This window comes from Megascapheus bottae, chromosome 2 (genome assembly GCF_031878675.1).
Source record: "Megascapheus bottae isolate mThoBot1 chromosome 2, mThoBot2.hap1, whole genome shotgun sequence".
Taxonomy (NCBI): domain Eukaryota; kingdom Metazoa; phylum Chordata; class Mammalia; order Rodentia; family Geomyidae; genus Megascapheus; species Megascapheus bottae.
In genome coordinates, this window is record NC_143510.1 from 13,950,831 (window position 1) to 13,974,110 (window position 23,280).

Genomic DNA, 23,280 nt, shown 5'->3' on the forward strand with positions numbered 1-23,280 from the left:
CAGGAAAAGTCCATGAGACTCTTATTTCCATTAACAACCAGAAAACTGGAAGTAGCACTGTGGCTTAAAGTGGCAGAGCACTAGCCTTGAGGAAAAAAAGCTCAGAGACAGCACCCAAACTCTGAGTTCAAGCCCCATGACTGACCAGGGGGAAAAAAGGGTATTTGCTTGAAAAGTCCAAATATGACATTAAAGGCTGACTATGGTTTGGGAAACTATAAGATGAAGCACAGTGGGGCATTGGTAGCTCACGTCTGAAATCTCAGCTAAGCAGGAGGCTGAGATCTGAGGGCCATGCTTCAAAGCCAGCCTGGGCATACAAGTTCACGAGAATTTTGCTTCTAAAAAGTGAAGGCATGGTTCAAATGGTAGAGGGACAGCTTTGAATGTAGAAAGTCAAGAGGGAGTGTAAGGCTCTGAATTCAAGTCCCAGTATACACATACTTTGTCTCTATCTCTGTCTGTCTGTCTGTCTGTCTGTCTGTCTGTCTGTCTGCCTGCCTGCCTGCCTGCCTGCCTGCCTGTCTCTCTCTGTCTCACACAGACACACACATATGCAGCAGAGTGATTTATTTTTAGTACCATTACCACCACATACCCTCCTCCAGTTAAATATTAGGATAAAATGAGAAAGATCAACACAATGTATTATTTGTGTGTCTAGCAACAACTTCTTTTTAACTCTTGTAACATTAGTAAATATTTTCATCAACTCTAACAATTTAATGTAAATTAGTAAATATGAAGGAATATATTGACAAGATATTTGCTTGTTTCTAATCTGGAGAATGGAGACTGGTAGAACTAATAGGAAACTAATAGGAAAGGCATTAATAGGTAGATATGAATCTGCACTAAAGGGACTCACAGCCACAGTGCTAAATAATGCTGACAGTACCAACACAAGGAGCTACCTGAGCCGCTAGGAGGTAAGGACGCTTATTAGCGTCCAATAGGCAAAACTTTGCGTTTCAAAAGCCATGTAGCTTCAAAGATACTACAATCACCACAAAACCCAAAAAGCCTCACACTGCTCAAAATACACACGCGCGCGTGCGCACGCGCACACACACACACACACACACACACATACTATCTTCTTTGATTTGGTCTGAGGCCATGAGTCACTGCCACCAGCCAGTAGAATCACAACCATATAAACTTCTGCATCACCAGGTACTGCTAAACAAAGGTAAAAAACTGCCCAAAGTTTTCAGCCAGTATCAAGCTGGAATTTCAGAGTATGATGGCACCATTGTTCTATCCACTCTTGTAAGGAAACGAACAACAACCACAAAACCTTGGTCATTCCCAGCAGACAGTAGCTCATAGTTCTCAAGCTGCCTCCTCTCCAGATTTTTCCTCAGGGAGCCCATAAAATAGCTTCCTCCATATTGTTTCAAAAGGTCTTCATGGGGGGCTGGGAGTTTGGCCAGTAGTAGAGTGCTTGCCTAGCATGCATGAAGACCCCGGTTCGACTCCTCAGTACTACATACCTAGAAAAAAACTGGAAGTGGTGCTGTGGCTCAAGTGATAGAATACTAACCTTGAGGAAAGCCCAAGGACAGTGCTCAGGCCCTGAATTCAAGCTCCAGGACAGGCAAAAAAAAAATTGTTTCAAAAGTTCTTCATGCTATTAAAGGTCCAAACCTGCAGGGCATGCCACGGAAGCAAAGCAGACTTTTTAGGGGTAAAACATTTCCAGCATGTTTCCAAGAAACTCAGAGTAAGCTGCATTATACATTCTCCATGTTTATAACTAAAATGTCCATTGAAGACATTTGAAAAATGCAAAGAAATATAAGATCAAAACAACGTAAAAGTCATACACACTCTTACCACATGCAGGTAACTGTGTAATCTCTTTTTTTAAAACTGTTTAGCATGTGCATATTTTTCTTGTTGAAGTATAGAATCTATATGGTAGGTTGCACTTTCAACCTGTGTGTGTGTGTGTATAGCCTGAACTCAGGGTCTGGACACTGTTCTTAAGCTTCTTTTATTCAAGGCTAGCTAGCACTCTACCACTTCAGCCACAGCTCTAGTTCTGGCTTTTTGGTAGTTTGTTGAGATAAGAGTCTCATATACTTATCTACCATGGCAGGTTATGAACTGCCACCCTCAGATCTCAGCCTCCTGGGTAGTGAGGATTACAGGTATGGGCCACTGACGCCTGGCTGCACCCCCACTTTTTAACTCCAGCATTCCCATTTCCTTGTGTCCTGATTTCTGGCCTAACCATATTATACACTCTCCCTTCCCTAAATTCCAACCAGGTTTAAAAACAGTCCTATTACCAGGTAAGTGCTCATGGATCTTACATAGAATCCTAGCTACTCCAAGGGCTGAGAACTGAAGAACCAAGTTTGAAATCAGCCCCAGCAAAAACAAAAATCTACAATACTCTATTTCCTAGTAGCCTGGGTAAAAAAAAATTTTAAAAACCTGGTGTGGCTCAGTAGTGAAGAGTCAGCCCCAAGGAAAAAGCCAAGCTAATGTATAAGGTCTTAATTTTAAAAGATGACATTTACATTTTACTATTTCTTCAACTGAAAGAATGTTAATAATAAAACCAAATTCTACTTTTGATTAAAATTTACTCTCAAAGCAATCATCTTGTATTTTCCTTTTTTCTTTTTTATTTCTTTCTTTCCTTCCTTCCTTCCTTCCTTCTTTCTTTCTTTTTGTTGTTGGTCTTGGGGCTTGGACTCGGGGCATGAGCATTGTCCCTGAGCTCTTCAGCTCAAGGCTACTACTGCCCTACTCCTTGAGCCACAGCAACATTTCTGGTGTTCTAGTGGTTAACTGGAGATAAAAGTCTCACAGTCTTTAGTGCCTGGGATGGCTCTGAACCAAGATCCTCAGATCTCAACTTCCTGAGTAGCTAGGATTACAGGTGTGAGCCACAGTGCCTGGCTTCACCTTGTGTTTTCTGACTGCAGAAGAGAAATTTAGGACATGAAGAAAAAAATATCACCATCTCGTTTAACATTTACATTGTACAAACAAGGGTTGGACAAGGGGTCAGTGACCACTGACTGGCCCAGGGACTCCTCTGAGGATCCCACATGTGGCCATTTGAACTGAGTATATTATTACTCCTAGTAGAAGCTCTGCCTGGGTTCAGTCTGTAAAAAATTCAGTTGAGACTAGTTTCCCAATAAAGAAAAAGGCAAGATCCTATTCTATTTGTAAAAGTTCTGGTATTTTCATTTATTCAGGTCTGTGATGTAAGAGAAATCAAACCTAGCTCTGAAAAGATGCATCAACAAAAATGAATCTTAGGTAATTTTATCTTTGCTCATTTCTAATGTCAAAAGTAATACTCTTTGGGTTTCTTTAAATACAGTTATGCAAATATGAAAAAAGTGTAAGAATTTTTTTTAAATGTAGTATAACCTACTTAGGTATATCCCCTCAAGAGCCTAAAAGAGAAATGTGAAATGCTGGGTCATGAGAGGCAAGGAGACCCGTGAAATTCATTCATGACTTACTAGAAAGACATTTTCTTTCTTTGTACCATAAAGTGACAAAGAAATAGAAAAATCAGGTTGGTAGTTCACACCTATAATCCCAGTACTCCAGAGGCTGAGGTAGGAGAGAATTCAAGACCAGCCTGGGCTACATAGAACAACAAAAAGGTTTTTATAGTCAGCACTGGTGGCTCACACCTATAATCCTAGTTGCTCAAAAGACTGAGTGGAGGATCATCATTCAAAGCCAGTCAACTTAGCAAACTCCATCCAGGAGCCGCCTATCACCAATTAACTATCAAAGAAGCCAGAAGTGGAGCGGTGGCTCAACTGGTGGAGCACTGGACTTGAGGAAAAAAGCCCAGGGACAGTGCCCAGGCTCTGAATTCAAACCCTAGGACTAGGACATACATGCACATGCACACACACACACACACACACACACACACACACACACACACACACACACACGTGCACCCATGCACGCATACACACACAGAGGGTTTTTGTTGTTTTTTGTTTTTTTGCCAGTCCTGAGGCATGAACTCAGGGTCTGAGTGCTATAGTTGGGTTTTCTCAAGGCTACAGCTCTACCACTTTAGTCACAGCCCCGTTTCCAGCTTTTTCTATAGATGTGGTACCAAGGAATTGAACCCCGTCTTCGTGCATGTTAGGCAAGCAACTCTACCACTAGGCCAAACTCCCAGCCCCACACACAGAGTTTTATAACAATAATTTTGGTGAAAACTTGGTACTTCCTAGTTATTTGAAAAAGAACCAATGATCAGTCAAGTAAGCAATAATAAGAACTTCCTTATGAAAGAGAGAACTTTATCAATGGAAGCTTTACAGGTGTAGATACTTTGTCACAAAACTCATTTTAAATTAAAGGCAAATGACAAATGCTTACTTGCAGCTGACCAGAAAATTCTGGACTCTTAAGTGTAATACAAGATCTGCCAGGGCCAAGAGTACATTATTAGAAATTAACTTTCTAATGCAAAGATTCTTTACATATGAATTTAATTAGCTGAATCAAGTATCTTGGACCTTCGAATCTTTCATTACCATATGGCACGTACCCAGAGCACACACACATCATTATGGTGAAATGGCTGAATGTCACATGTGCCATGCTTAAAAAAGATTCTCAAGCCAGCAACCCTAAGTGTGAACCTGGCATGCCAATTTATGACCGTGAAAATCCTCCCTTAGTATTGATGATTCCAGAGACCCCCACGTGTAGACCCTGAGTTGCTTGGCTCCCTCAGAGCTGAATCAGGCTTTAGACATCATCACATACCAGTCATTTAAAAATATAAACTGTGGGGGCCGGGAGTTTAGCCTAGTGGTAGAGTGCTTGCCTAGCATGCACGAATACCTGGGCTCGATTCCTCGGTACCACATACATAGAAAAAAACCGGAAGTGGTGCTGAGGCTCAAGTGGTAGAGCTCTAGCCTTGAGAAAGTTCAAGGACAGTGCTCAGGCCCTGAGCTCAAGCCCAAGACTGGCCGAAAAAAAAAATATATATATATGTATATATGTATATATATATATAAAAATTGTGGCCACTACATAGAAATATTTTCATATAAATAAAAGCAGCTACTTAGAGAAGATCCTATATACTTGACCAGAAAAAGAATCCTTAATTTTTTTGGGGGGGTGGGTCATGGGGCTTGAACTCTGGGCCTGGGTGCTGTCCCTGAGCTCTTCAGCTCAAGGCTACCTGCCTACCCCTGGGTCCTGGACACTGTCCCTGAGCTCTTCAGCTCAAGATCACCATCTTACCCTTGAGCCAAGACCCACTTCCCACTTTCTAGAAGTTAATTGGAGATAAGAGTCTCATGTTCTTTAGTGCCCAGGCTGATTTTGAACCGATTTTGAACCATGATCCTCAGATCTCAGCCTCTTGGGTAGCTAGGATTACAGGTGTGCCCCACCACACCTGGCTAAAGCATCCTTAACTTATCCTTGGAAAAAATTTTAGCCAGAAAAGGCAAAAAAGTTACTTGTATTCAAACTTAGTAGGACTAGCCTCTAATATGAATCAATTACATTTCAAAACATATACTGTAGGCTAACAACCAAGTTGAGCAGATGTAAGCATGACTTTATTTAAGCCTTACAATGATGTTAAAAGGCAATTTGTGTGTGTGTGTGTGTGTGTGTGTGTGTGTGTGTGTGCACTCATGTGTGCCAGTTCTGGGGCTGGGCCTTAGCTTTTTCACTCAAGATTGATGTTCTACCACTTGAGCCATATATCTACTTTTGTTTTTTGCTGGTTAATCCTGCTTGGTTGGTTTGAAACTTCAATCCTCAGATCTCAGCCTCCTGAGTATACAGAATTACAGGTATGAGCCACTGGCACCTGGCCTCTATTTTCTTTTTTTCAATTAGCAAATTAAAGCATGGAAAACATGCCATAACTCACAAAATTAGATGAGGAACTGGAGTTGAAACCTAGGTCTAAGTCAGAAACCATTAGCTGGAGACCCCGAGGCTAATATGGAACATTGGATTCACCTGGTGCATCCTATGTTTGGAAAAAGTTTACAAAAAATGCTATTGTGTGTGTGTGTGCGTGTTCCAGTACCTTAACTTTTTCTGTTCAAGGCTGGCACTCTACCACTTGGGTCACAGCTCTACATTGGGTATTTTAGTTGTTAGATGGACATGAGTATCTTGCATTTGTGTTCCCAGATCAACATTCAATTGCAATCCTCAAGTCTCAGCCTCCTGAGTAGCTAATATTATAGGCATAAGACACCAACGTCGATTTTGTTTGACTATTCTTGAAAAATATATCTGGCTATACTCTATGGGAATTCCTCAAGATTACAATGAGCTGGAGTCAAAAAATACTCCCTTCATGCTGGGAGCTGGTGGCTCACACCCGTAATCCTGGCTACTCAGGAGGCTGAGATCTGAGGATCTTGGTTCAAAGCCAGCCCAGGCACTAAAAAGTCCGTGAGACTCTTATCTCCAGTTGACCACCAGAAAACCAGAAGTGGTACAGTGACTCAAGTAGTACAGCTGCTAGCCTAGAGCTGAAGAGCTCAGAGACAACGCCCAGGCCCAGAGTTCAAGCTCCATGACCAACAAAGGGGGTGGGGAATCCCCTCAGATCAGACTCAGGCTATCTACTTTCCTATAGTCCTGCATTTTGGGCAGCTTTGCCCCTTTGTCCTCTGTTGAGCTTTACTAGCCCAACTGTGTTTGTCCTTAAGGACAAAACTATGTGCTAAGGAACTCAAGAAAGATCCTCATACAGAATGTTTGTGAACACTCTGGAAGACATTTGACCTGTTTAAGCTCCTAAATACTTCAGTGGCTTATCCAGGACAGCATTAGCTACAGTATGTTGACAAACCTGAACAGGTTCAGAAAATTCTGGAGCCCCAGGATCTGCAAGGCTTGGGCTTGATTAAGTACAGTGGGTAAAGCTAAACAACTGACATAGTTCCATTCTTCATGGTGAAGACAGTTACTTACTGTCGTATCTGAAGGTGAGGTTGTGCAGCCCATTGTTTCTGCTGGCCGGCCCCACTCCCTGTGGGAAAACAAGACACATGTTGCAGAGTGAAGCCAACTAACTATTGCAGCCCCAAATCCCATGGAGTCCGGGCCCATTTAGCAGGCCAGAGACCACATAAGCATCAGCCATCACTCCTTGAACTCATTCCATGACCCCAATTACCAAATGCCTTCCAACCCTAAGTGTCCTAAGTTCCAGGCCATGGGAATCATGAGCACTAGCTTCTCCTAAGACAACCATGGCAGGCTGCTCTATGTTTAGGGCTTAAAGAATTCATTAGCAGTAAGATTGGAAGAGAGACCAGGGCTGCCAACTGGAGCCCTTCCACTTGGATCTACTTTGAGCACTGATTGGTCATAAAATTCTCCTACCAGACACCCTCATCAGAGAGCTCTATTAAGCCTGGACAGATAGGCAATTCCTCAAGTCGAAGGAAACCGGTTTTTCACCCTAAGACATTCTGGGAATGAGTGTGGGAATAAGCCGTTAGTTTTAATGAGAAAATTCTTCACTGCCCCCATACCTATGCTTGGAATACACAGGGTGGGTCATAAAAGAAAAGGAAAGAAGAAAAAAAAAAACTTAAAAGTCTAACTCTTAACTCTTGGTGATGTGGCTATTAGCCATCTGCACTCTTAATAGCAGGGCTAACAACTCAGCCAAGCTTCCCCTTTAATTACAGCAGCCACAGAGGAGCCCCAAATCCTCCTGTTGACCCCAGCTTTTCTTAACATACAGCTTATCCATCATGGAAGTTAGTCCCTGATTTACTAACTTGGATCTAACTGTTTGACTATTCTGCAATTGTGCCTTCAGTACTAATTGAAGAATTCTCTGAAATACCTTTATTCTGGAGTGCTAAGTGATGGGAAAATAGTCTAATGACACAGCTAAAGTTTCCACTTAACGAGGAGAATATTGGGAGAAACCATATGCTGGCAGGCCTGGTATTTAATGAGCAATTGTTACAGTGAGACACAATATAAGGAATACATCTAATGGGGCCCAGGGTTTCAGGCCACAACCCTATTACATCCATATGCTACGGGCATGTTCACAATGCTTGTCCTGAAGCCAGGCACACCCACAGAAATCAGATTTCTGAGCTCAGATATATATGGGCCTTGGGAAAGCACAGCTGTGCAGAAATACACACACTCACCCCAAACAAGCAGTAACACAAAAACTAGATCAGCCCTGATCCTCCCAGGGCTTCCCTTCTTCCTAGTTCATCTTTCTTCTCTAGCTTCTTCCTCCAATCCTTTTCCACATATATAAGACTCCAGAATTCTTTACGTGAGTTGAAACTTTGAGAAGTGCTGTGATCATATTAGAATCCTAAGTGCATCCACGGCTCCTTAGGGACAAAACCAGACTGCAACTAGAGGCTGCTAAGCAGCAGAGATCTAATAACAACCAAGGAAAGCAATCCAATTTCCAACCATATCGTTTCCCAACCATATCGTTTACCTCCCTTCAAAGCCCAGATATAAACTTACTCAGCCCCTGTGATGAGCCATACATTAAGCTAGATATAGTGGTGAACATAACAGCCTTGCCTCACAAAATGAAGTAGTATGACATCCTTTCAAAGAAGTGTGATTGAGGCTGGGGAGCATGGCCTAGTGGTATAGTGCTTGCCTAGCATGCATGAAGCCATGGGTTCAATTCCTTGGTGACACATAAATAGGAAAAGCCAAAAGTGGTGCTGTGGCAGTAGAGCCCTAGCCTTGAGAAAGCCCAAGAACACTGCTCAGGCCAAGTTCAAGCCCAAGGACTGGCAACCAATCAATTAATAAATAAATGTGATATACAGAGGGGTTACAATTACATAAGTCAAACAATGAGTACATTTCTTTTGGGACAATGCCACTATTTCCATTGCTTTATCCCAGTTTTTTCCTTCCCATCCCCACCCCCAAGTTGTATAGTTCATTTTCTACATAGTGTCTAGCCTATCCTGAACCCCACAGGCTGGGCACTTAGCTATGAACCATACTAGAATCCTGCTCAAGGACTTTGGCCACGAAGGTGAGCTCTAATGTAGCTCTGCTACATCTGTTCACCCTTTATTCCTCCCCAAACAAATAAACAAACAAGACAAAAAGAAAAGGAAACATAACAAAGGAAAAAACCTCTTGTTCACTTCTGGCTTTTTGGTGGTCAATTGGAGATGAGTCTCATAAAACTGTTTTGCCCAGCCTGACTTTGAACCATCATCCTCAGATCTCAGCATCATGAGTAGTTAGGATTACAGGCATAGACCACCGGCACCCAGTACCATCTGTGTTTTTGTGGTTGTGATTGTTGATCTATCTATCTATCTATCTATCTATCTATCTATCTATCTATCTATCTATCTATCTATCTATGTTTCTCTGGAAGAGAGTGAGTTAAAAAAAAAATCATGAAGCCATGCAGAAGACAAACTTTTCAAAAAGGAAATACATTCTGTTTAATAGTATGTTACAAGACATATAGGAAATCTAGTTACTTGTGGGACTAACTTTTCCTTTGTTCCTGTTTCCCTGGTATGTCTATTGTAGCATGATTTTTTGTTGTTGTTGTTTTGGTGCCTGTACTGGGGCTTTAACTCAAGAATCTTAGCTTTTTTTGCTCAAGACTAGAGTTCTACCACTTGAGCCACACCTCCACTTCTGGCTTTTTGCTGGTTAGTTGGAGATAAAGAGTCTTATGAGCTTTTCTGCCTGGGCTGCTTTAAACCATAATTCGCAGATCTTGGCCTCCAAAGTAGCTGGGATAGTAGGTGTGAGCACTGGTGTCCAGCTTTTGCAGTCTGGTTTTTATAGACATTTATTTCCACCTGCAACAGCCAATGGACTGTGGAAGAGAGTCCAAGACTGTGAGTTGTATTGTATTGTGAATGTAAGAACCTCAATTCCTCCAAATAAGATCTCTGTGATACATGGAACCTAGTTCAGAAAGGGCCCCAGTGAGTTGGCTTCACCCAGTCATTATCCACTGATCATCCCAACCTGTCTTGAGTTCTACAGACTGGGCACATAGTTATGAATCCAATCTGAGTCATGGTCTCAAGGAGCTTTGGCCATCGAGGTGAGCTTATGTAAGCTCATTCCCCTACTACCTGTCTTTATTGGCTCCCTGTCCCTTTACATCATTCCTAATATGATCTTCTCCTGCCTACTTCCTAGTCACTGCCAGTTTCCAAACCTCTCAAGCATATCTTCAGGCAGGCCTGAATTCCCAGAATTCTTTTCTTGCTTCACATTCCCATAATTCAACTAGAATGGCACTTCTTGAATGTAAATGGGAAATGGCAATTATAATTCTACAGCAGCCAACTGAAAACCCTAAATCTATGTACATCCTAGCCTGGTCATGGAACTGCAGTAAGAGACATCATAACCCACACTCTGAAGACCCTTCACTGCTGGAATCCTTAATGCACAGCTTCTCAGCAACATGCATGACAAATGCTTCTCCTGGCTGTCTTCAGCTCAGCTTCAGCTGTTCCAGAGACCTCAGAATCCACTTGAGAAATGCTTATTTCAGCTATCCCAAAAGATGCTGCTGCTTCCTTGACTTTGTGGCAACAGAAATGATAACTCCCAAACAGGCCATATTCTAACTCAGGAACACGAAACTGTTCTTTTACAATGCAAATGGGACTCTGCAAGTGTGCAGATGTGATTAAGGATGCTGAAATACAGAGGGTATTTGGGGTTATTTAGATGGGCCTGGCACATGATTCAGGTCTCTATAAGTCTGGGGTCCAAAAAGTTCTTAGTCTCCTCCGAAAAAAGAATTCAGGGGCATGGAGAAGAATTAAGCATGAATGGGTTTATTTGTTTAACACCAAAGCAAGGCAAAAGTGCACCCTTCTAGACAGGGCAATGGATAGACTCAAGAAGGAACATTATACTGTAGGTCCCAAGACCATAAGCTGTTATTGGGGTCTGTAGACATGGGAGAAGTCAGTCCTGGAAAGTTAAAGTGTAATTAACTTTCAGAGATTGGGGTGTGTGTCATCAGATCCTTCTCTATATTACTGGAGTAGGGCAAGTTTTGTTTTGCTTTTTTTTCTTGTATAGGTGATGTACAGAGGGGTTAGTTACGTAAGTAAGGTAATGAGTACATTTCTCTCTTTTTTTTTTAACCAGTCCTGGGCTTGAGCTCAGGGCCTGAGCACTGTTCTTAGACTTTGTCAAGGCTAGAGCTCTACCACTTGAGCCTCAGCATCACTTCTGGCCTTTTTCTATGTATGTGGTACCAAGGAATCGACCCAGGTCTTGGTGCATGCTAGACAAGCACTCTACCACTAGACCAAATTCCTAGCCCCATGAGAACTTTTCTTTTTGAACAGTGTTACTCCCCTCCCTTGTTTTCTCCTGCCTTCCCCCACAGCAGGGGGAGTTCTTGACCTTGGATAGTCAGGTAGTAGGGGCATCAGGTCAGCAAAACCCTAGGTATGTTCCAAGTTGCTCAGTCAACAGTCTAAGATGTGATTGCTTACTAACTGCTAAGCAATTGTTCCCTAACTGCCTAACTTCTAGGTTAGGCACAAAATGAGAAAGAGACTAAAGAGTTAGTATCAAGAGAAAAGGACATGTGACAATAAAAGCAAGAAAGCGAAGGGATGGAGGGAGGGAAGGGAGAGAGAAAGACAAACATAGAGAAAGTTTAGAAGATGCTATACTTAGTATTCTGAAGGCAGAGAAGCTAAACAATGTAAGCAACCTCTCCAGAGGTGGACAGCTGAGGAACAGATTCTCCCTAGAAGCCTCAAAAGGAGTCAGCCTTGCCAACTCCTCAATTTTAGGAGCTTCAGGCCTATTTTGGACTTCTGACCTCCAGAACTCTAGGACAGGGTGGTATCACTACAGTGTTGGCGGGAGTATAAAGTTGTTCAGCCACTCTGGAAAGTAGTATGGAAGTTTCTCAAAAGACTAAACATAGAACTTCCCCATGATCCAAGAATTCCACTCCTGAGTATTTATCCAAATGACTACAAACAAGGCCATACTAAAGCTACCAGCACAATCATGTTCACTGCAGAATTATTTACCATAGCAAAGATATGGAACCAACCCAGATGCCCTCAGTAGATGAATGGATCAACAAGATGACACAATGGAATTCTATGCTTCCATCAGAAAGAATGACATTAACCCATTTGTAAGAAAATAGAAAGACCTGGGAAAAATTATATTAAGTGAAGCAAGTCAGGCCCTAAGAAATGTAGGTTGCATGGCTTCCCTAATGTGAATAACTAGAATATGTCTGATACACTTAACAGGGAATCACAATAACCCAACTGCTAAGTGTGTAGGACCACATATAATGAAGTGTATCAAAAAATGAATTCCAAGAATTGGAAGCAAGAGATTCTTATTATGTCCTGTATGCAGGTATTTCTATTTTATTGTTTTAGTTTTCTGTACCCTTTGTCTTGTATATAAGTTTATCTGATCTGTGGAAGGGAAAGGGAATCACAGAACCAGCAGGATAATGGATGTACAAGGCAACAATGCTACTTACTAGACACTATGTTGGAAATGAATTCTACAACTTGGGGTCATGGGGGGGGGGAGTAGGAAGGGGTGAGTGGGAGAAAAATGAGAGAGTAACAGTGTTTAAAAAGAAATGAAGGCCGGGAGTTTTGCCTAGTGGTAGAGTGCTTGCCTAGAATGCATGAAGACCTGGGTTCAATTCCCTGATATCACATACATAGAAAGGGCCAGAAGTGGTGCTGTGGTTCAAGTAGTAGAACTTTAGCCTTGTGAGAGCCCAAGGACAATTCTCAGGCCCTGAGTTCATGTCCCAGGACTGGCCAAATAAATAAATAAATAAATGCATTTATTACCTTACTTATGTGACTGTAACCCCCGCTCATCACCTTTACAATAAAGGTATTTAGTAGTATTGTTTTAGTTTGTGTAAATTTTTGTAACAGCAGCAATTGAAAGCTAATATACACATAGATTTCACCTGCAATATGGATGAACTAGAGCTCCATATCACACAGGCATGTATAGTCATTCTTCCACCATACACTAAGAAATCAACAGTCATATAAGAGGTCTTTCTCCCTGGCTTCAGGCATGAAGTCACTGGGGTAAATTATATATAGGTCAAGAATGCAGAACCTACTCCCTCTCTTACTCATACCCTAGGAGACACCCAGGAGTCCTATTTCCTGCCCAATACCTCCCATAGTCTTCAGGGGTAATGAGTGGCCAGTTTGGGTAGGATTTCTCCTTGAGGGTAGAAAAATTGGGGCCATTCTAATCAAACTAAGGCCCCTGTGAAGTGGAACCCTTCACATTTTTAATCTGATCTGTGTGCAACCAACTTCTTCTTAAGACTTCATGCATATGCATCTCATAGATAAAACTGAGATTATAGCTGTGTACAAGCTATAATCCCTTCCCAAAATGTGCCAGGTCATGATCCTCTCATTTCGTTAGGACCAACCCACTGTCATTACAATGAACTCTTCTCCTACTCCTTAAATCCTATTAATCAGCAAAAAAGCCAGAAGTGGAACTGTGGCCCTGTGGTAGAATGCCAGCCTTGACTGAAAAAGCTAAGGGAAAGAGCCCAGAACCTGAGTTCAGGCCCTAGTACTGGCACCAAACAAACCACCACCAATAAACCATAACAACAACAGTAACAACAACAAAAACCTAACAGAAGCTAAGCGCAGGGAAATTGACAAAGGAATGCCAGACACAAAAAAGCTCTCAGAAAGTACATTCCCAAATCTCGGAGATTGTACATGTGATAGAGATACATCAGGGAAAGATGGCGGAAGATGATGACCAGTAGGCTAAGGACTGTGGTCTATGGTACTTGCTGTGAGAACTGGAAGACCCCTTAACTCCATTTGTAAAAAGTGTACAGACTGGGCCAGGAGTTTGGCCTAGTGGTTAAAGTGCTTGCCTAGCATGCATGAAGACCAGGGTTTGATTCCTCAGTACCACATACATAGAAAAAAGCCGGAAGAGGTGCTGAGACTCAAGTGGTAGAGTGCTAGCCTTGAGAAAGTCCAAGGACAGTGCTCAGGCTCTGAGCTCAAGCCCAGGACTGGCAAAAAAAAAAAAAAAAAAGTGTACAGACTGGTGTGAAAAGGAGAGGCTGAAGACAAATTCCCAAGACTCCTGCCCCCACATTCCTGGGCCTGCCACATAGTTAGCCCTTGATAAATGTTAGTTTTCTGCCTAAAAAATTGATTAAATGACTAAGCCAGGTAATATGTACAAGAACTTGGTACTTCATACAGATTTATGGGTTTTGAATCAGGGCCCTCTCCAACAACAACAACAAAAAAAAACAGATAAGGTCACTTACAAAGCTGGCCAACAGGTTTGTAAACTGTTCTTCAGGAAGCAATCCCAGGCTTTTACCTACTATTTTTTTTTTTTTTTACTACATAGGTTTTTGATATTTAATGAACTCACAATTAAAAGTACATGTTTGTTGCCTGTTACTTAAAACCTATAAATGTCAATGCTGTGGCCTCAGGGTGCCACATTCTTAGTTAATTAGCCACTCCAGTTTGCTGCACTAATGAGCAGCTTTCAATTTGTTCCAAGAGGAACTAAGAGGGGCTGGGAGTGTGGCCTAGTGGTAGAGTGTTTGCCTAGCATGTACAAAGCCTTGGGTTTGATTCCTCAGCATCACATACACAGAAAAAGCCAGAAGTGGTGCTATGGCTCAAGTGGTAGATTGGTAGCCTTGAGAAAGCTCAAAGACAGTGCCCAGGCCCTGAGCTCAAGCCCCAGGACGAGAGAGAGAGAGAGAGAGAGAGAGAGAGAGAGGAGAGAGAGGGGAGAGAGGGGAGAGAGAGAGGAGAGAGAGAGGAGAGAGAGAGGAGAGAGAGGAGAGAGAGGAGAGAGAGAGAGAGAGAGAGAGAGAGAGAGAGAGAGAGAGAGAGAGAGAGAGAGAGAGAAAAGAAAGAAAAGAAAAAAGAATTAAGAAGCGAGGACTCAGTGCCTAGAATTCTAATACAAAATTCCTTTGGTTGGTGCTCTATGTACGTAGGAGCAGAAGCAGCAAACAGAAACATGATAAGGGGAAAAATTTTAAGTGCTCTAAAGGAATAAAATTCAAAAGATAAAACCAGCATCATGCTCCAGCCATATGGCAAGAAGCAAAGGCCTGGCCACAAAGTCAGTCACTGGGTAAGATTCCTCCCAGAGAGGCTGGGAGCCTTCATGGAGGGCAGGATCCATTCCACTGTTGACTGAGGAGCCCTGAGGACTCTAAGCCCTTTGAAGATACTAACTTCCTGTCCACTTACAGCAGTTCAAATGCATTGTGCAAAGGATAGGACATGGTGGGCGTTGGTGGCTTATGCCGGTAATCCTAGCTACTCAGGAGGCTGAGAGGATCTCGGTTCAAAGCCAGCCTGGGCAGAAAAATCCTTGAGACTCTTATCTCCAATTAACCATTCAAAATCTAGAGGATGTTGTAGCTCAAAGTGGTAGTGTAACTAGCCTTGAGCAAAAGAGCTCAGGGACAGTGCCCAGGCCCTAAGTTTAAGCCTCACAACTGTGAGGGGAGGGAGGAGGAGCGTGGGGAAGGACAGCCCTCTAAATGTGATGCTTCTTTCCCAGCTAGGTCTTAACACAACTATATTCAAATTAACTAAGAGCTTTCAGAAAACAGGGAATGTTTTAGTGAACAATTCATCAGACAGAACTATGAGGCCAGACGACAGGTAGTAAGTAGCTCACACCTAAGGCTTAGATCTTAGGATCACAGTTCAAATGCAGCCTACAAGAAAATATGTGAGACTCATCTCTAATTAACCACCAGAAATCCAGAAACAGAGCTAGAGCACAAATGATAGAGAGCCAATCTAAGTGACACAGTCCAGGCCCTGAGTTCAAGCCCCAGTACCTTTATGTGCTGTAAGGTAAATCAGATACAAATCCAATCCTGAGAAAACAGAGAAGCCACATTTTGAACTATCCAACCAGGAGTCTTTATTGGAGGCCAGCATCTGAAGATGGACTTTACTCACCCTGAACAAGGCTTACACAAAGCTTTTGAAGACAAAAAAACCATATGCTTGGATGAGGGCTAAGCCAAAGCAGATCTCATTAGGACATACTCAGATATAAGCTCAGATATCAGCAGAACTCTTCCACTTAGAGAAGATAAGGCCTCCACCTTCCATATAGAGGGGAAATCTTACAGGCTACTCAGAAGTGGGTAGGTAATTGAGGAAGAATCAGCGCATTCTCTATGCAAGGCTTTCAAAGCTATGCCATTTATATCTCTGAAGCAGAGCTTTCCCAGCTAACCATGAGGTAGGTATCTACAAATCAACCAATGGCCTTTCTCACCTCTAGGCAAGAGGTACTAGACTCAGCCTCCTTGCTGCATATGCACACACATGTGCACATGGGTGCACATGCAGACACACCCCTAGGCGGATTTTTTTTTTAAGACATAACTAGTAACTATTAATAAGGCCAACTCATACTTTCTAATGTCCATAACATTCCTGGATGAGATAAAATGGTGACAGAGAGCACAATGAAGTATAAAATATAAATCCAGACCACACTCTTGCCTGTGAGCAATGGACTTGAGGAGGAGGTTAAACTCAGATCATGTGACTCTGGACTAGGTTTAGATGGTTTCATAAACAGACAGATCCCACTCACTTCAATGCAAACCTTTAACTTAAAAAAGAAAGAAAAAAAAAAGCAATGCAGAGAAACCCCAGGTGATGTAAGCTGAAGAGAATGCTGGCAGATCCAAAACATAAGGAAAATAAATCACAAAGCCAGCTCACGCCTGGATCTATTCAAGATATATTTCCTCCACATTCCTGGGAGCTGTTTCTTTCTCTTTTACTCTCCCCACCTCCTCAGATGCAACCTACTTCAGAAACAGATGCCAGAAGTTTGATTTGGAGAAGTGGGGGCTTTGATATCTAGCAAGAAAACAGGTGAGCTCTGGGGGAGTGACATGGGCTTCCTTCAAGTAATTATTTCACTGGCCAAAACAAAACAAAAACAAACAAACAAAAACCCCTGGCATTCTTAAGCTAATTGAAGAAATCTGCTCAGGGAGGTAGGAAATGACCACTAAGCAGGTCTGTGCACCAGACCAAAGACATAATCATGCTTCATCTCTGACATGCTGCTAATCAGCACACACATGTTCCTAATTTCATGCTCCCCAAAGGAAAGCTGAAGGGACAATTGTTTCTGAGCTCTAACATGGAGTGGGTGCAGACCAAGTTACCATGTGTCTTGCTGATAAAAATGAAAACCCTAGCTCTTTTCATAGTCCTTCCTCTATATCAATCTCCCCAACTGATTCGTTCAAGAAAAAGATGTGTCAGGACATTTTACACAGTTTTGATTCTCAGCACCTTCTAAAATGATGGTGGCACACAGAGATTACTATGTTTAAAATGTCCTCCCCTGCTGCTGACTTTAAGAGTTGTTGTTAGTTGTGGTGCTTGAACTCAGAGCCTGGGAGATGTCCTTGAGCCTCTTTTTTTTTTTTTTTTTTTTTTTTTTTTTTTCTGCCAGTCCTGGGGCTTAACTCAGGGCCTAAGCAATGTCCTTGGACTTTCTCAAGGATACCACTTGAGCCTCAGCACCACTTCCGGCTTTTTTCTATGTATGTGGTACCAAGGAATTGAACCCGGGTCTTTGTGCATGCTAGGCAAGCACACTACCACTAGGCCAAACTCCTGGCGCATCCTTGAGCCTCTTTGTGCTCAAGACTAGTGTTCTACCACTTGAGCCACAGCGCCACTTCTGATTTCTGAGGGGTTAATAGGAGATAAAAGTCTCATGGGGAATTTTCTATCAGGGCAGGCTTGAAACTGCAATCCTTGGATCAGCCTCCTGAGTAGCTAAGGCAACAGGAATGAACCACCAGCACCCGGCAAGACTTTTATTTTTAAATTGCCTTACCATTAGACTATACCCATTTGATTAAAGTCCAGAGGATATCAGGGTACAGGCCTCTGCACACACAGGCTTGAAGCATAGATGCATGTGGGTATGTGTACATGTACATACACACATACACACACACACACACACACACACACACACACACACACACACACACACACACACGATTGTATTCCTGTGTTTGAAAACAAAATGAAGCAAAGCTCCATAGCCTCCTGTTTTTCAAAAGCAAAAAGCGCAATCCATTTCTCCTGTAAGTCTATTAAGGATCTGAGCTGAGTGTTCTCCCATGGCTGATACTACTCATAGACAGGATTGTTCCATTCTTCTGAAAATGTGAAAGGCAGACTATAAAATATGCCTCCGGATGGAGGGCCAGCCCTTTCCCTCTGCTTCACACCACTCCCCTGCACTCAAATGAGAACCACATGTTAGCTCAAACCCCAGCATCTTCAAGGTAACAGGCAGCCAATCTTCAGCTTAAGAAACATACACAGACAATTCACAGAGATTAACTGGTTTTCTGTAAACACTGGGTAAAAAGAGGAAGCAAACAACCAGTGAAATACCTACCCAACGCATGAGCAAGTGGCTCAATCTTACATAGTTGTGAAAGGAACAAAAGACTTTAACTCCAAAAGCTCAAGAAAGTCTCTTCTAAGAATGAAAAATAGTGATTAGACAATAGAGAAAAACTTAAATCTAAAAACATGACTACCATTCCTAAGCTGAGAGGAAATGTTCAGCTCCAAACACAATTACTAATAAAAAGCTTTAGGACCACACAGCTTGCTGTATGCCAATTTGTGCCCACTTCAAATACTGTTTCTGAGGGTCAGACAGTCTCCGTATACTGTGTCACATCTGGAATTTTGCTTTCACAGCACGCGCGCGCGCGCACGCACACACACACACACACGCCAGAGAAATGGGAAACTGTGATGTTGCCATGGAGATCCAGCCCCCTCCCAGCAGGTCTCTGCAGAGACATAGACACGTAGAAACACACACACACACACACACACACACACTTCTCCAAGGTAGATTTCCCCCACGTGGAAATTATGGAAGGCTACTTCATTCACATTTTGGTGCTAATCCAGTGAAGGATATGTTAGAAAACCATGTTCCTCCCTGTGTATGCACATGGTGATCCCAGACAAAAAAAAAAAACTCCTTAAAATGAGAAGTGGGGAAGCAGCAAGTCAACATTAGACTCTGTTCCCAAACCCAGGGCTTCCTCACTTGCTCTAGAAGGGAGACAGGCTTCAAGTATCCTTTTCAAACTTTCCTGTTGTTCAACTACAAAAAGCCAAGCTGGAGCCAATCTGCTCCAAATGCCTGCCAATGCCAAGCTGAGCTCCTGAAACTATGCCTGCAGGGTGAGTAGCTAAGGCAGGGGGCTCCTTGTTTCTAATTATTAATGACTCTGGTGTGGTTAAGTGGGAACTGCGTTTCTAGAACACCTTTGGAGAATCCTTTGGTTTTCTGCAGAAATATTTAACAACACCATCTGGGGATTCCTAGCACCCCTTGAGGATACCCAAGAGCTTCTTTTTTCATATATTTTTATTGTAATTAATAGAGGGGTTTCAATTATATTCACCAGATAGAAGGAGCATTACTTCACAAACATTGGTACCCCTTTCTCATGTTTTTGTCTCCATTTCCCCCATCCTCCCCTCCCCTCATCTTGTTTTTCCCCCTTCCCTTTCTTATTTCAAATAAACTTATATACAATATACCAAGTAACAAGGTAAGATACTGTAACAATATGAGAATAACCAAGGGACAACAAAAGAGATGAGAAATAACACAGTACATTAAGAACAACATTCACTAATTATATAGCTCTTGTGCCCAAGAGCTTCTGAGGGGCTCCCACGCCCCAGGTCCAAAATCGTAATATGAATTTTTAAAAATACAAAGATCACAACTGAAAATGGCAGAGGAGGTAACATCTGTACTTGTCCACTCCTTTGGGATACACACTTCCAAATGGTCCCCTTCAGGGATGTATTCCAAGATTCTAAATGTATCTACACCAAGATTCCCCCCTTGGGTGCTTCACAGTCACAATCCTACTTCCCCAGGCCCCTAACTGGCTCCAGACTTCCATCTACCCTCCCAGGAGCATTCTCCCACCAGTTCTGACGACAGCTTCCTACCTAAAATACAGTGAGCTTTCCAATATGTATCCACCTCTCTGCAAGATCTCGCCTTTCCTGGACGATTTCCTGGAAATGAGGGCAAGGAATCAGCCAAGCTCAGAGGTGAAGTAACAGTCACCCACCCCTGTAGAGAGGGATGGAAGATAGAGGGTTGCAGACTCAACAATACTCAGCAACTGCTTGAGTTTTGAACTGAACCATTTCCAGCTAATCTCTTGGGTATTGCATCGTGAAATAATGTCCCAGAGATGATGATGATGGGTGTTGGGGGTGGGGGGAGAGGGAAAGACAGAGACAGAGACAGAGACAGAGACAGACAGACAGACAGACAGACACACACACACACACACACACACACACACACACACACACACACACACACAGAACAAATTTGTCCCTGCTTCCCTCACTCATTCAATAAAAAAAAACTTCTTAAAGCACCAGGAAGTCAGCAGCTTTGGCTCCAGGTGTTAGCACTTAGCGCATCCCGCCCAGACCCCTCCAGCTGAAGGCTGGCCGCCTGGGAGCCCGACACAGCAATTAGGCCCTTCCTGGGCTGGGCGCCTTTGTCCCCTCACTAACATCATTAGTGTCTGACTTCCTGTGCACAACAGGGCCTCCCAGGGGCAATCACTGGCTGACCCGGGCAGGGCATTAGACTTCCTTTGTCAAAGACCCTCAAATGTTAACAAGCATGTGAACAAGCCTCTCCTCCTCCACCCTCCCCTCAGCCTCTGGACAGGCCCACTACTTGGGGCAATTCACAAAGTTTCAGTTCCCCCCAGCTATGACAATCCTAGTTACTTGAGGGAAACTCCAAGTCTCAATGTAGAGGCCTCTGAACCTGATTTCCTAAGGCTCTTCCTGGGACTGGAAGTGAAACCTTAGTTTTAAGTAGAATCCATGTTGTCCAACTGTTCTGTTTCATATGTCATATTTGTTACAACTCAGTAAAACCCGACACTTTGTCCAAGATACAGGGATTCATGAAGCTTATAGAGCAGTGACATCAAAGGTAACACCTGTGTGTGTGTCGAAGCCTGGTGTGACAGCTCACGCCTGTAATCCTAGCTACTCAGGAGGCTGAGATCTGGTTCAAAGCCAGCAGGGCACAAGAGGACCTGAGACTCTTAACTACAATTAACCACTAGAAAACTGGAAGTGTCGCTGTGACTCAAGGGGTAGGGCGGTAGCTTTGAGCTGAAGAGTTCAGGGACAGCATCCAGACGCGCAGAGTCCAAGCCCCACCACCACCACCAACGACAACAAAAAAAAAGGAAGAAAGAAGTGTCTATCACTTCTCAGATCACAGGTGCCAATAGCCATGTCTGATTGAGTTTTATTGAATCAAGCTAAAAAAATAAACCACAGTTTGGCTAATTCTTAAGTTCCTGGAAATGGAGGAAAATATAACACCCAGAAGATGAAGAAAACAGCTGATTTCCCCACTCCTGCTAAATGGCCTTTGCAGAATGTAGTATTTGTGATCAACACACAGCACTGCATTAGGTTCTGGATATATTTTTAAATATTTGCTTAAAAACCACTCAGGGGAGTTTAGAATAACCTAAAGCCCCAGAAATCAGTTCTTTTACAGCTAAAGACTAACATGTGTCTTTGACTCCTACCAGGGGCAAATCTCATCCAAGCATCCAGAATCTTCACAGGTTTATCTTTGATAGGGATTATAAGTTCCAAAGGGCAAATGACTTCATTATTACTTCTGATTTTACCTTTTGCCAAACTAATTTTAAAATGGCAGGCAATCGGAAGAATATAGTACACTCAAACCCTAGTGATCCCAACTTTACACATCCCCACTTTCTTGGATGGAAGCCAGCAGTCTACCCTTAAACTATAGGTAATAAATCTAGAAGGCTTTCCTAATTTCCCTGTGATACCATATGGAATTCCCATTAATACACACACAAGTAACCACACACACATGCACATACATAATGACACACCAATTAAATCATTGGATGATAGGCCAGAAAATAATTGTGTTTCCCAAGAAGTAATCAGTTTTGTTTTAATTTTTCCAAACAGCTAGCACATCCTTTCTGGAAAGGAGTGGTAAAGAATGATGTAACAATGAAGTATGAACAACCTGGTTGACTATAGATTTAGAGAAGTATTTCTGTAGGTGCGGGAGGCAATGCAGCTTTCCCAGGTCTGAAAGTCTCCCTGCAATCTAAGTGTTTCTGGCACAAACTGAGACAGAGAGGTCAACTGCAAGGCAAAGTGGCTGGCTGGCTGACAAGGCAGAAGGAACTACATGTAGAGATTCATCTCCTCTCCTGATGACCTGTAATGGCTGAAGGTTGAATCTTTTCCTCTCTGCAAGGCTGAGGCAGGCAAAAGGCATATCCAGCCTCTTTTCTTGCTGGAAGAAGTCAATTAGGCTTTCTATGGAGAAATGTTTATAGGATCAAAGCATATACAGTGGAACTTAGAAGCCCATGTAACATTTTGTTACAATGTTAGTATAAAACAAGTGCTTGGGGGCTGGGAGTTTGGCTTAGTGGTAGAGTGCTTGTCTAGCATGCAGGAAGACCAGATTCCTTGGTACCACATGCATAGGACAAAAAAAAAAGCCAGAAGTGGTGCTGTGGCTCAAATGGTAGAGCGCTAACCCTGAGGAAAAAAGCCCAAGGACAGTACTCAGGCCCTGAGTTCAAGCCCCAGGACTGGCAAAAAAAAAAAGAAAAAGAAAAAAAGTGCTTGCTAGAAAAGATTAAACGTGTGTGTGTGTGTGTGTGTGTGTGTGTGTGTGTGTGTGTGTGTGTGTGTGTGTATGTGTGTGCTGGGACTTGAACTCATGGTCTTGGTCTCACTTAGCTTCATTCTAGGTTGGTGCTCTACCACTTAAGCTTCCACTTCCAGCTTTTTGCTAATTAACTGAAAATAAGAGTCTCATGGTTTTATCTTCCCAAGCTGGCTTTGAACTTTGATCCTCAGATCTAAGCCTCCTGAGGATTACAGGCATGAACCGCCAGCACCTGGCTGCAATTTTTTTTTTTTTTTTTTTGCCAGTTCTGGGACTTGAAGTTACGGCTTGAGCACTGTCCCTGAGCTTCTTTTGCTCAAGGCTAGCGCTCTACCAATTGAGCCATAGCAACACTTCCAGCTTTTTCAATTTATGTATTGGGTTTCATGCATACTA

General features: G+C 42.7%; 1 protein-coding gene across 1 annotated transcript in view; it reads right to left on the reverse strand.

The window, feature by feature from the left end:
* Nucleotides 1–23,280, reverse strand: part of Il17rd (interleukin 17 receptor D) — a 79,305-nt gene that overhangs the window by 25,936 nt on the left and 30,089 nt on the right. Inside the window, exon 2 of the mRNA XM_090355078.1 lies at nt 6,970–7,027. Within this exon, the coding sequence (XP_090211204.1) occupies nt 6,970–7,027 (58 nt within the window). The remainder of the gene's footprint in view (nt 1–6,969; nt 7,028–23,280) is intronic.